This window comes from Ictalurus furcatus, chromosome 18, assembly GCF_023375685.1.
Source record: "Ictalurus furcatus strain D&B chromosome 18, Billie_1.0, whole genome shotgun sequence".
NCBI classification, from domain to species: Eukaryota; Metazoa; Chordata; class Actinopteri; order Siluriformes; family Ictaluridae; genus Ictalurus; species Ictalurus furcatus.
In genome coordinates this window covers 23073538-23088537 of record NC_071272.1, presented here as the reverse complement: position 1 = coordinate 23088537, position 15000 = coordinate 23073538, and the positions used below count along the sequence as shown (strand labels likewise).

Genomic DNA, 15000 nt, shown 5'->3' with positions numbered 1-15000 from the left:
CCAGTAGGAACTCTTGTAGATGAATTTTATTTTCAAACCGACCCATTTTATGACCTTCACTTGTATTTTTTGTCTCGTGACTGAACTGAACATCTTTTTCAAGCATGTTTACTCATTTTCAGTTTGAGTTCAACAAAAACACACACATATATTGGGTTTGCTTTGCGCGAGTGTATGCGAGCGTGTTTTTCCTCTCTCTTTTTTTTTTTTTCCTGTTTGTTTGTTTTTGTTTTGTTTTTCAAGGTCGGAATCATAGGTATTTTATATTGAATGCAGTAACTTATGGGCCAGTACTATATTACTCAGTGCAATGCAGTTATCCTGATAATAATACAAGTAATTAATGTTATTTCTTTTGTATTTGTACAGAACAAATGTGTAAAGATCAGTGAGGCGAACACAAGCTTTTTGATACTGTGAGAAATGGTGTTAAAAGTCAGTTTCCCCTGTACAGTCGTGATTCTCTACGCCTTTTATAGAATAAAGTGTTTTTTTGGGTTTTTTCTTGGGTTCACGTTGGTGTTATTTCATTGACGATTAACGTGAGATGAAGAATGATTAGATATCATGTCGGTGATTTTTGGAGGGGTTTTTTTTTAGCACTCTTTGTGACCGTGGTAAGCTGTCGATGTTGTTCCGATGTGTGTAGTTTCGGTGAGCCCGTGCCCACTGGAGCATTGGATTCCTGTTCATAGCTGAGAGGAGAGGAACCCGACGTGATCTTCTGCTGGTGTAGTCCATCCGCCTCAAGGTTTGATGTGCATCCATCCATCCATCCATCCATCCATCTTCAACGGCTTACTCCTTTTCAGGGTCACGGGGAACCTGGAGCCTATCCCAGGTAGTATCGGGTACAAGGTGGGGTACACCCTGGACAGGGTGCCAGTCCATCGCAGGGCACAATCACATACACACTCACACACCCATTCATACACTACGGACACTTTGGACACACCGATCAGCCTACCATGCATGTCTTTGGACTGGGGGAGGAAACCGGAGTACCCGGAGGAAACCCCCGCAGCACGGGGAGAACGTGCAAACTCCACACACATACACAGGGCACTGACGGGAATCGAACCCACAACCCGGACCCAGGAGGTGTGAGGCGAACGTGCTAACCACTAACCCACCGGTTCAAAACCAGCCACTCTGGCTTCAACAGCCATGCCACGTTCATCCCGGTCACTGAGATCAGACCTTCCTGCCCCATTCTGAAGACCTGTATCTGTATGATTTCATGCATTATACTACTGACACGTGATTGGCTGACTGGATAATCACGTAAATGACTGTTTGTGCAGATGTTCATATCATTACTGATGATCTAATTTGTAATGAAACATTGCAAGAAGTGTTTTCACTAGTGGTCTCAGAATTTTGGACCTCACATGGATCCGTAACATGGGTAGAAGTCCAAAAACCTTTACTACAGTAGGCTACAAAAATAATAATAATAATAATAATAATAAATCATAGTGTACAGTATGTAGTGTATTATTTAGTACGCCAGTGTGAAGATTTAGACTTGTAGACATCTTCAGTTCAGTGTAGTGACCAATAGAGGGCGCGTCATGCTCATTTCTCCCAGTGTGTCGGTTCTGCTCAAGATCAAAGTCTCTGAAATTTGCCCTCAGGTTTCACTTCTGCTTCTCTTTATGCATTGTGCACTTCTATTGGACTATTTCAGTCATGCATCTTAAGTTTTTTAACTACTTTCAGTTGCGTTTTTAAAGAAAAAGTATATTTTCTTCCAATCATAAATCACATTGTGTCTAAACTACCTCAGCTTGCACTTTTGATCATCATCATCATCAATCATCATCATCATAATAATAATAATAATCATTTCTGAATATTTATGAATTTGACAAACCGCCACTGTAATCCTGGGCATATTTTAAATGATATGTTCCACGCTATGCTAGCTGTAGCTCCATAATGCTAGTGAGCTACAGTTTATATGTCCCATGCACATCCACTTCAAATTTTCACAGTAGTTGTAGTATTAACAAAAATAATAAAAGACGAAGAAGGAATGTGTGAATTAATTTTTATTTTTAATTTTTTAAAAATGCAGCACTTTGGCTCTTAGTTTGTAAGAAAACTGTGCAGTTGTTTTTCACCTGAAGGTTTATGGCCCCCAAGAAATGGAAAAAAAAAAAAAAAAAAAGAAGAAGGTCAAAACAGTTTTTATAGCTTCTACCACTTTAGTAGAAGGAGAATGATTAACTCTTTTACGGCACGTTAGAAACTTATGAAGATCTGAAGAGGAAGCAGGTTAGAGGGCCGGGCAGATGTATAGTATGATATAGTACGCAAGAGATGTGCATCCGGAGTTATTCGCAATCTTGGTAAAGATGCTTCGTTTTTATTGAAGTAAGTTTATTCTAGGAAATGAAATAAAAGAAGAGAAAAAACTATGAAATGATACAGTCAGTCAATCGTGGGGCAGCAGAACAATGCATAAAGTCATCATCATCATCATAATAAACTTTATTTTATAGAGCGCCTTTAAAAGCAGCTTCTCAAAGCGCTGTGCACAAAATAAGAACAAAATGAAGTCATGCAGATGCAGGTCGAGCGCTTTAGTTTAACATCAGAATGTGGGAATAACTGTGATCTCGGTGACTTTTGACCGTGGCTGAAAATTCCCTGGGATTCTTTCTATATCCAGCAGGCAGCAGTTCTGTGAACAGATATGCCTTATTGATGAGAGAGGTCAGAGGAGTAAGACCGGACTGGTTCGAGCTGATAGGAAGGCTTAAAAGAAGGCTTTTTAAAGTAACTTCCTGTGAATAACCGCTCTTTACAGATGTGGTGAGCAGAAAAGCATCTCAACACGCCGATCCTCGAGGTAGATGGGCTACGACTGCAGAAGACCACATCAGGTTGCACTCCTGTTAGCCAAGAACGGGAACCTGAGGCTACCGTGAGCACAAACTCACCCAAACCGGACAAGAAGGTTGCCTGGTCTGATGAATCTCGATGCAAATGCGATATGAATCGGCGGACCTAGGCTTGTGACATGTGTTAAGGCTGGTGGTGGTGGTGTAATGGTGTGGGGAATGGAGTGGCATAAGATTACACCTTATGGAATCCATGCCGCTAAGAATTAAGGCTGTTGTGAGAGTATTCGTATGGTGCGCATAATAAATGGCACCCGTGCATTTAGTACTTTGTAAAACGTCTACAAATTTGGCTAGTATAACAGCACTGAGACTCTCCTATAATGCATGATGAGATTACAGACCAAGAAGCTGAGGAGATCACGCCGTGATACAGGATCTCTACCGAGAGAGTCCAAAGAGAGACCTGGATCCTCTCTTGTGGAAGTTCTCCATCTGTTTTTAGGTTTTTAGGGGACTGGGACGCCACGTCAGAAGCTCGATTCTGGGGACACAAAAGCATTTTTGTGTAGATTTAGACGTATGTTTTTGGATCGATGTCCTGCTGAAAGATTCAACACGACCCAGTTGTAACTTCCTGGCAGAGGCAGCCATTTCACATATCCTGCTACTTCATGGAGTCCATGATGATGTGTATCTTAAAAGGTTCCCAGGGCCTTTGGAGGAAAAACCACTCGCAGACACATCATCACGGATCCTCCACTAGTCAGGATTAGGTTCTTTTGTGTATAAGCATCCTACGTTTTTTTACGCCAAACCCACATTGAGTGTTTGTTACCATTTTAGCCGTTGCCTGATTTATGAAGGTCAGCACTTGGCGCAGTACATTTATGTATTCTGTAGTCCTTCGCGTGGTTGATGAATGTCTAAGGGAATTAAGCTTTTGTGTCCACTCATATTTATCTCCCAGTTCCTAAACTAAGGTGAGAACGTGCTTCGGTTATATTTTGTTCATAAGAATTTATAGAATTGGCAATAATTGTGACCTGCTTTTGTCAAAAATGCATATATATATGTGTGTGTGTATATATATATATGTATAAAACTTGACTATGTTGCTGAGCACTTACAGGGTTTAGAGTTATTTATAACACACGTGTATTGTTACCTTGTTGAAAAGCCTCTTTTATTGTGCAGTGAAGCTCATCATGAGGCAAGTTTTAACTGGATTCTCAAGTTGCTCTAATCACTTATAATGCGGCAGGAATGAACAACGAACAGTTTATGACCCAACAGTCAGGAGCTAGCACAAACAGTTGGAATCTTTCTCTATTGGTCAATAGGAGCTGTGAAGGCTGTGAAAATTGTCTTTATTGTTGAACCTTTTGATCTTTTCTTTAAAAAGTAAAAAATAAAAAATCACAAAAATACTCTGCTCTCAGAGACATCAAACAATTGCAAACACAACACAGGTTTATATTTAAAAAAACAACAACTTTGTTACATATAAGTGTGCAACAATTATTGGCATCCTTTTAGTCAATACTTTGTGCTAGCTCCCTATCTCCCAGTCTTCTCCTATAACGCCTGATGAGGTCGGAGAATACATGGCGAGGGATCTGAGACCGTTCCTCCATACAGAACTTCTCCAGATTCTTCACATTTCGAGGTCCACGCTGGTGGACTCTCCTCTTCAGTTCACCCCACAGGTTTTCTATGGGGTTCAGGTCAGGGGACTGGGATAGTCATGGCAGGACCTTGATTTTGTGGTCAGTAAACCGTTTTTGTGTTGATTTTGATGATGTTTTGGATCATTTTCCTGCTGGAAGATCCAACCACGGCCCATTTGAAGCTTTCTGGCAGAGGCAGTCAGGTTTTCATTTAATATCTGTTGATATTTGATCGAGTCCATGATGCCATGTATCCTAACAAAATGTCCAGGTCCTCTGGCAGAAAAACAGCCCCAAAACATTAAAGATCCACCTCCATATTCAACTGTGGGCATGAGGTACTTTTCCATATATCTACCTCTCTGTGTGTGCCAAAACCACCTCTGGTGTTTATTACCAAAACCTCTATTTTGGTTTCATCTGACCGTAGAACCCGATCCCATTTGAAGTTCCAGTAGTGTCTGGCACACTGAAGACGCTCGAGTTTGTTTTTGGATGAGAGTAGAGGCTTTTTTCTTGAAACTCTTCCAAACAACGTGTGGTGATGTAGGTGACTTCAGATTGTAGTTTTGGAGACTTTCTGACCCCAAGACGCAACTAACTTCTGCAGTTCTCCAGCTGTGATCCTTGGAGATGTTTTATCCACTCGAACCGTCCTCTTCACAGTGCGTTGAGACGATACAGACACACGTCCAATTCCAGGTCCATTCATAACATTTCCAGTTGACTGGAACTTCTTAATTATTGCCCTGATGGTGGAAATGGGCATTTTCAATGCTTGTGCTATTTTCTTATAGCCACGCCCCATTGTGTGAAGCTCAACAACCTTTTGCCGCACATCACAGCTATATTCCTCGCTCTTACCCATTTTTATGAATGACTAAGGGAATTTGTCCTGTGTGTTACCTCATATTTATACCTCTGTGGAACAGGAAGTCATGGTTGAACAATTTCCTGTTCCTAGTCCCCCAGGTGTACAAAATTTTTTTTTTTTTAAATATCAATGGGAATTTACTTCACATATATCTTTCTCATATGAATTCATAGTTCTGCCAATATTATAGGTTGTTGCACACCTATATTTAACAAATATATAAATATATTTTTATAAACCTGTGTTGTGTTTATAATTGTTTGATATCCATGAGAGCAGAGTATTTTTGTGATTTAAAAAAAAAAAAAAAAATGTAAACAATAAAGTGGAGGGCACGGTCCATACCCGTACTAACGTGTCTCAAAAGTGTCAAGAAAGAGAAAACAAAACAAACCAGAAGAAAAAAGAAAAAAAAATAACAAGGGTGTAGTGGTTCATTCATCTTATAATTGTCACGTTTGTCTATTGTACACATGCTACAGTGTATCAGCGTATCACTATAACAACAAGGGTGGCTCCGCACTTGACTAATCACCTTTTATTGTTTGCGAGATCTCATCAGTAAACCATTTTGGCAGACGGCATAATTATTATTTTCAATTTTAGCTAAGCCCCGCTCCACCCAGTTGTTCATTTTTTTTTCTTTCTTTTCTTCAAACTGCTGCGATTTTTCCTGCCTACGCAAAGCAGTTGTCTTCCACAAACCGGTTTACTGTTCCATCATCTATTCAAAAAGTTCAGTCATTCAAGTAGTCTTTTCTTTTCATACCTGTCTCAAGGCCTTTCATTTTTTAAAAGTCACATGATTGCTTTTTTAAAAAAATCATCATTATTATTATTATTATTATTATTGAGATTTATTGACTTTAAACACCACAGTCTGGAACAAATTCAAGGTTTTAAAACCAAATTCAAGGTTATGGTAATAATTAACTCGAGTCAAAGCAATCAATCAGTCCTTTAATACCTCACTAAGTTGGCTGAGAAACCACCCGGAGACGTCACCGTTCATATTCACGGCACAATACGTATAATCAAGAAGCCTTAACAAAAGGCTTTATCGTGTTTATTTCCTCAGAAAAATCCTGGAATCACAAAAAAAAAAAAAAAACAAAAAAAAGAAACTCAATACAAATTAAAAAAAATAAATAAAAACCCCACTCAGATTACAACGTTTGATTTGTCTTTTTATTTATTTTCAACGATTTCCGTATTCAAACATCAAAATACAAAATGATTGGGTGTCCACGTGCGCGATCGCGACGGACGAACTCACACCTGTTTAAAACGTCTCCCGTTTGTTCGTGGTTAAAAAGAAAAGAAAAAAAAAAAATCAGCTTACGAAAGAACAAATATTTACAAGCTACTATTAAATTTTTTTTTAACTACATTATGTACAGCAAGTCGCGGTGCATCGGAGTTCCCTCCGTGCCGTACGTAAAGGAAATGTACACGGGCGCACCGAAAGCTTGACGAAGAAGTGCTTCAAAGCGGTGAGAATCGAAAGATGAGCGGTGGTACTCGAGGACGCTCGGGTCGAGTCTACAGATGCGATTAGTTCTTCCGTGACCGACCAAAGTTTAACGTGATGTCACTAAGCGACAGTTGACCAAAAACACGCAGAGAAATTTCACGTCGTCTATTTGTACAGCGTTATCAGGTTCTTAATAATTTGGCACACGTATCGTGATACGATAACCGGGACAAACGACCCACGCTTGGTCAATAATTAAAATACAGGCATATATATATATATAGTAATGGTAAACTACTTGGCTTAAATCCTGCACATAATCCCTTTGATTAACGTCATACAACGAAAAGAAACCATCCATCTACCAGACTGTCGTTTCTTGCTCGAGCTACTCGTAAAATGGTTCGTTTCCACAGATACGAACGTCGGAGCAAAACAAACATTACTCAACTCTTTACTCTCGACTCCTTAGCAAATATGTTGACATTCTTATACGAGAGAGGTTTAAAAAGAAAAGAAATAATCCCAGTATAAACAGTGTAGTTTAGACTCAACTGAACAAGGATTTATCCTGCTGTATTAACGTCCAATGATTAAAAAAAAACCAAACGAACATTTTAAAAGCAAAAGCTGTTTTCTGAGAACCGTTTCTGCTATGCAATACTACTGATGCCTTTCAGACTAAAGCGTAAGAAGATGTCAGCTAGAGATTTCACAACATATTATTATTATTATTATTATTATTATTATTATTATTATTATACACGGAGCACGCAGATACTCGGGCTACATACACTATATACAGTTGCACAAAAACAACAACAAAAAAAATCTACAAATTACAAATAATAACGTGGATTCCACTCCAAAAACACGTCGAGTCTTCTTCCGTGAAGCAATCTACTAGTCCTAGAGCTAAAATGGTGGTCAGATGGAAATTGCTCTTTTCTTTTCTTTTTTTTTAAGAGAGAGAGAAAGAGAGAAACATTTGATCTTTGTGAAAATGGTGAAATATATACTTAGTGATACAATTATTATAAAAAAGAAAGAAAAAAGCTTTTTAATATATTTTTTTTTTGTTTTTTTTTAATAAAACAAAAATGGGGACAACTCAGTTTTGGTGCCTCTTCATGTGGAGCGCCAAGTGATCCGAGCGCGAGAAGCATCGGTTGCATGCGACACATTTGAAGGGTTTGGCTCCCGTGTGCTTTCTGTAGTGCCGTGTGAGTTCATCTGATCGGGCGAAACGCCAGTCGCATCCATCCCAAGTGCAGCGGTACGGCTTCTCGCCTGAAACGTTCAAAACAAAAAAAAAGAGGAATTTTTGATCAGAAGTTTCATGGAAAGTTCCAACAGGCTACCTTACAAAGTGACTGAGAAAGTTAGAAACGGGACAAACGGGAACGTTAACAGCTGAAAAGTTCCACTGAAGTGATATCTCACTTGAAGATCTTGAGAAGAAAGGAGTAGGAAGTGGAAGAAAAAAAAAAACAAAAAACATTTCATGATCTTAGTTTTAGACGGTTATTTATTCCTCTCATTTCGATCTTAAACCTCGTGGTACTAAGGTCACGAGTTGGCCTTTACTGCAAGCACGCTGGTGGAATTATGCGTTCCTTATGTATGAGGAAGATTAAAATGATGACGTCACGTCGGCTATCACGTATCCGTCGTATAGACTAAGCAAAAAAATAACCCCCCCACCCCCACCCCACACACACAAGCTCTATCAGATCACAACAATTTCTGCTGACTAGGTCGCTCAGACCACCGAAAGCTCATCTGACAAACAGGTTTTTATCTGATAAGACGCTGACGGGGATTCCCTCAAACAGTAAGCACATCTTAACAAGTGCTTAAAAAAAAAAGCATCAAAATGGCGTTATGATAAAGCTCGCATTAAATATGAGCTATATTTAAAAACGTTTGTGCGAGTTCCACACGGGCAAAAAAGCGAAGCAAGTCCGCGTCTACGTGCGTTACGCTATCTCAAGTGCTACGACCTGCCATATTTATCTTATTCATTATTCCCTCGTTGGTCGTATAGGACAGAATTTTTTTACGCAAGAAGTTAATCTTTCATCAGATTGCCTCTGGTCGTATTTTCACCTCAGTAAAGTGCGCCGTTCTCCCGATAGCACGCTTTTATTAGCAAACATTTGAGTTCTGATAACGAGGACTCTTTTAGCTTGACAGCAACTCGGTGCAATCCAATCCACGCTGCGTGAAAATGTTCCGCTTTGGTATCGAAGGCAAGAAAAGAAAAGAAAGAAAGAAAGAAAGAAAGAAAAGTAGGTTTATGAAAGAAATAACAGCCCAGGACGGAGTGCTAGCTCGCCACGGACGATCGGTGTTAGCAGGTGTATTTGTTTAAACGCTGGACCTGCTCTTGGGGTCAAAACCATTAACTCGACGTTGGCTCTAAATGCAGCACTTAAACACAACGAACCCTCGTGAGAAAGGAGCGACAAACTCTTAACACGCTCAAACACGAGGACGGAACACGTCGAAGAGTTCGCGTTCTTCTTTTTAAAAAAAAGATTACTACTTTTTCAGATTGTATATTGAAAACAGAACCGACGAACGTCTAATAAAATAAAATAAAATATGTAAAAGTTGGCGTGGGATATTAAGGGCAAGGTCAGTGCTGTTCTGTTCTCTTACAACTATACGAGATGGGCGATTTTATGGCGGTTTAACAGCCAAAAATAAAATAAAAAAGTGCATACTTGTAGAGCTACTCGTGTAAACATGGAGGACTTTACCACCGGTTTCTGTTTGAGCAGGGTGGGCGAGCGGGTAACAAGGTAATCAGGTTCTCTGTACATAAGAGAAGATGATTGAAAATATCACCACGCTTAGGTTTTAAGAGTGCTAGGAGCGTTGATCGTTCCAATGTTTACGCACCCTCCGAACAAATACCCTTCTAACCGCCACAGGCGACGTGTCTGACATGTTACACCGTCAAAGTTCGGTATCTGTGATCAGTCCCGAGCTAGACGACGATAGGGATCAGCGATTGGGTCAAGTGGCATTCTTTCTCAGATACATCTCGCTTCAACTCACATCCACTCGAGAAAAGATGAAAATTTACCACCACTTCATGCTACAGGCAGAATTCCTTCCTTCAGCAGAGCCGAGCTGGCTAAGCTATGGCCCGACTGATAACGGATAACGGATGTGCGTTCGATGTTTTGCGTTTGAACATCTGCAAACGCACTGGATTTAAAAAAAACAACAACAAAAAACCCCAAACCTGTACTTATCTCAGCACCAAAAATGAATAGAGACATCCTGAACCTAGAATGTTTTGACCTCCATTTTCTGTCATTAGGTATAACAAAGCAACAATACCTGAGGGTGAACGGGAATCCCTCCATACCTGTGACCTTTCCCTCCCACAACAAGACCGAGAGAGGGGAAAGGGATTATTTCAAGACAATAGCACAGGAGGTGCTTCGATAATCTCACGCATCACTAGACAGCAGTTGTGGCTTACCGGGGCCGACCTTGCTGGAGCCATTCTGCTGTGTTTTCTGAGATGTTTATTTATTTATTTATTTATTTTTAGAGGTGGTAGGGGTGGGGGTGGGGAGAGCAGGGGGGTTCCTTATTCTCAGTCTCCGTCTCCGTCTGAGAATTGGAGGATTTACTAGGTTTCATCTTATGTACAATGAAACTACAGCGTTCTTTCACTCCTCCCTCCTTAGGGCAGACACAGAAAAGAAGAAGAAGAAGAAGAAGAAGAAGAAGGAAAAAAAAAAAAAAAAAAAAGCAGGAAGAACAGGTTTTTCCTCCGCTACTCTATGATTTCCCCCTTGGGGAAGCGTGCAGGGCTTGTACGGGCACGCAGACACAATGTGCATAAAAGTGAGGAACGAGAGGCGATTCATCTCTCCCTCTGCCTCTTCTGACTTCTCATTCTTTTCACCGTTTCCCCAGGCCATCTTCTCTGTTGATACATCTAAGGGCTTTGTGTTGGTGGTACATTGCATGTGGTCAGGCAGTTACAACCGCCTTGAATGCAGCTTTTCAGGTTTGTATATGCGTGTGAGAGTGTTTTTAAAGAGTCTTACCCGTATGTGTCCTTTGGTGCGCTTTCAAGTGGGAGCTTTTTGTGTAAACCTTGGTGCATCCTGCCAAGAGGTAAAAAAAGAAAAAAGAAAAAAAAAAGAACATGTTAAACTGTGGAACGCTATTAAGCCACACCTTGAGTTTGTGGACAGAGTGACCCAGATAGTAAGTTCGGAGTGTACTCTGCGACTAAGGCTCATCAAACAAGACAATTATGTGCTCAGAGCTAACCTGGGAAGTCGCAGTGGTGAATCCTTCTCTTCTCTAGTTCGGGGTTATTCCTCCGGTTGTACCTGGGGCCGGTGAGGACGCCTTGTCCGTGAGTCATTAACACGGAGTGATGGCTCATCTGTGCCCCCTTTACTCCCATTTGGGTCTGATAAGGCGGAGGAGGAGGAACTGTGCTAATGAGTTCGGCTTGATTCTCAGGGCTACCTGGTTGCGAGTTGGGGGGCGAGGGCGGCAGGCTGTGGGGTTGTGCTTGCTGGTAGAACTGGTCCGGTATCACAAAGTCACCCGACGGTGTGGTCAGGGCCACTGCGTTCAGGTTGAGCATGGTCCTGCCCGCCCCGTTCACCTGCTGGCTGTTGGAGAAAGTCATGGAGGTGAGGTTGCTGCTGCTGATGGCCATCTGGTAGACCTGCGGCTGCTGCGGGCCAATGTGGAGCTCGTCGGCGGCGGTCATGTTGGGTTTAATGAACAGGTTGTCGACCGTCTGTGGCACACTGAAGACAGACGTGAAGTTGGGGAGCGTCTGGATGTTGCAGGACGCCTCTATCCCCGGCTCTGTTTTGATCTGAGACACCGGTTTGGTTGGACGGTACAAACCGGTGCGAAGATGGGTGGTGTTGGGTAGGATGAGGTTGATGTTAAGGCTGTACGGCGCTGGCTTTTCATCTGCGAAGTACTCGTCCACTACGGAGGCGCTTTCCCTGCGGTACTTTTTGTCTGTAAGGGTTGTGGATGGCAGAGGCCCGTTTTGGGGCAAATATTTATCCATCTCCATTGGGTTCTGAAAATAACAGACAGTGAAGAAGTCAACAAGATGCGACTCATTTACCCTTTTCATCTTTACTTCAACTCAGCAAAGCTCTACAGCCATGATTACTGCACTAATGTCTACATTCGAGTCCCTTTTAATTTTAGACCAGCCTCTTCTATACATAATAATAATTAAAAGACCCAGTCTTTGGCCGTGTCAGGAATAAGTCACCTCCCATAGATCTGAGGAGAAAGGGATAGGAGAGAACGACTCGGCTTTGCTACATCTTTTCGCTTGGTTTGTAAGATGCAGATTTGTGACTTTAAAGCATCGTATATATATACCCTCGGCAAGCGTTTCCTGCTTTAAACGCTGTCCGATACGCTCCGTACGACAGAGGAACTGCACAGCGGTGCACGAGAGTAAATAGCAAACCTCATAGGTGTGGTAATCTCAAAGGAATGGAACAAAAAGCAAAACCAAAACAATGACATACGATAAGAAACCTGTGTATGAACATGTACAAAAATAACAGAACAACACAAAAGAGTACGCCTTGAGCACTTTTATTAGTGGGATCGCAGTGTACTTCCGTAAAGGTGTGACAAAAACACAACATTTAAGAATTTAAAGTAATTGTTCTAGGCATGCTCGACGCACATACTTCAAACGTAGCTAGACAAATAAAGAACGCCAATGGAGAGCAAATATATTCTCACAAAGTCGTACTAATTTGCTTAAAAAGCTCTCTGAACAACTTTCGGTTTTTGGACCGTTGGCGGACACGCATTTCAATATTATCTCAGTGTATAGCTCTTCGTCATACCACCTATATCAACACTACCAGATCGTTGACGCCTCCTTACCAACCAACCTACAAATGTTACCTACATACAGAAAACCTCATACACTAAACTGCGAGGTCAGACATTGTACATCTCACGTGTCTACGTAATGCTCACAGTGCTGGATGACATGAAGTATTTATAGCAGTATAATTTATTGTATTTATCCCCCCACCCCCACCCACCCAGTTCCAGGAGAGCCGCTTTGGAAATATACAACCAGCTAATTAACTGAAAATGGTTTTAGAAGTTAAGACTTGACAAAGAGCGCTGCGTTTGTATTTATACCCGGGTTGGGGTGGAACTGGCACCTGAGAGAGAAACCTCGGCTGTTCTCACTTTCAGTCCAAAGTGCCGACTCCGAGCATCATGTCTTTATTTCAGAAGAACACAGACAGCACCTGAACCCTGGCCCAAGATCCTACAGGTTAATGATTGGAGGAGATTTATGACCACGCGGTTATGTACGGCACTGGCTGATAACGAATGAAAGATGAAGAGCATGAGAAAACGAGGGATCGAGATAGAACGGGAAAACAGAGAAACAATAGTCGTCGTCGTCGTTTAAAAAAAAAACAAAAACAAAACCCCGTCCAGGTTTACAAAGTATACGCTCGTTAAACTTTAAGGATGGCCGATAAAGAACGCGACTGAAGTATAATTCAATACCAGTCAAGCGATGTAAATATGTCGTAAAGAATAAATTCATCTGGCCGTTTACGATCCCAGATAACGTCGAGCTTTTCTTGGGCAGCCTCGTTCCCGTATTAAGCGAAACAGCTTAAAGATCTCTTTTCCTAATTACAAAACAAACGATCTCGTCTCAGTCCCAACGGTCCTCCATGGCCAAAAGGAATGCAGAAGAAGATGGTCGTTTATCTGCAATTGCCCATAAAAGGGCACAGATAGGCTTCTCGTCTGTCAAGCTGTGCAAGGATGGCAGAGAAGAAAAACAGAACCTTTGAAACCAAAAGGATGTTTTATTGCTCCGGAGAAGTCCGATAACAGTCGTGTTGTTTTGTCTTTTCTTTTCAGGACACTTGTTTGGAACGGAGCCATTCTGGCTGATCTTCAGGACTCGGTGTATAATGCGGAAACGACCACACTGGCCACTGAGTCAGACAGAGGATGAAATTACTACAGGAAACGTGACATGGCACTGCTTTATACTTAAGATAGCAGATTAGTCATACGTGCAAGTGAAATCTGTGAACAAGAAGAGATCATCAGGTCTTGTTACTGTTCAAGTCTATTCATTCTCTACTCTGGAATTTGGTCTATTAACATTGGTAGCATTTGTATTTATTTATTTATTTATTTAAAATCTAGGCTAGACGACAATATAAGAACAGAAATAATGTTTTACATTTTCCACAGTGAACACAAACCTGCCAACGGAATAACTTAATAACACCCAGATAATCACATATACGAGACCCGACATCTAAACCGACAGAACCGAAGAAGCTCCGAAAGCAAAACAAGCAAATGTGTTCACCCTTTTTTTCCCAATTTGTAAAAAAAATAAATAAAATCCGATCAAAAACTGACATCCTTTCAAACACAATAAGCAGCACGTTACTCTTGTGTAATTCCTTGCTTACATCCACTCTAAAGAAGAAGAAAAAAAAGAGAGAAGGTATTAAGTTTAAGTGCCTCAAGCCTTGTATGTTTTTTTTGTTTTGTTTTTTAAAAAAAAATTTTTTAAAACAGGTTTCGCCATGTACTGTACTGTCATCTCCTGAGGTCATGATCTTTCAGCACACAAGCCTTTAACCCAAAATATGATTTACACCATAATCACCATCAGCGCAGCGTGTAATTTAAGGTTCACACCACAATGAGAAGCTATCCAGGCAATTTAGTGGCGGTGAAGGGTTTTCTCACGTATTATGTACATGATGTATACAGTACATTGTATATGATGCAATGGTAGATTATATATGAATTATGGAATTCCTAATGAAATAAGGAAAATAGAGAGGTTATTCAGATAGGCCTTCACTCATTATTATTATTATTATTATTATTATTATTATTATTATTATTATTAGTAGTAGTAGTAGTAGTAGTAATAGAAGTAGAAGTAATTGGTCACTGGACCCCAATGGAAATAATAATAAGAATAATTTGTTTAAAAACTGTTCTTGTGCTATTCATGTATTTCAATGTGTATTATGTTTGCACGTTATTACACTTAATAAGCATATACCAATGAGTCAGATCAATCCA

The 15000-nt window shown here is 40.7% G+C and overlaps 2 protein-coding genes across 5 annotated transcripts in view; one reads left to right on the top strand and one right to left on the bottom strand.

The window, feature by feature from the left end:
- The window catches only part of klf8 (Kruppel-like factor 8), a 34087-nt gene extending 33586 nt beyond the window's left edge, over nt 1-501 (top strand). For all 4 annotated transcript variants that reach the window (XM_053649539.1, XM_053649540.1, XM_053649541.1 and 1 more), the window contains exon 6: nt 1-501. This exon is cut by the window's left edge and continues 2889 nt beyond it. The gene's annotated coding sequence lies outside the window, so the exon portion shown is untranslated.
- Nucleotides 502-7086: 6585 nt separating this feature from the next.
- Nucleotides 7087-15000, bottom strand: part of klf5l (Kruppel-like factor 5 like) — an 8466-nt gene continuing 552 nt past the window's right edge. The window contains exons 2-4 of the mRNA XM_053649537.1: nt 11173-11953; nt 10944-11003; nt 7087-8157 (exon numbers count right to left, since the gene is read on the bottom strand). Of these exons, the coding sequence (XP_053505512.1) occupies nt 7979-8157; nt 10944-11003; nt 11173-11953 (1020 nt within the window). The 3' untranslated portion in view covers nt 7087-7978. The remainder of the gene's footprint in view (nt 8158-10943; nt 11004-11172; nt 11954-15000) is intronic.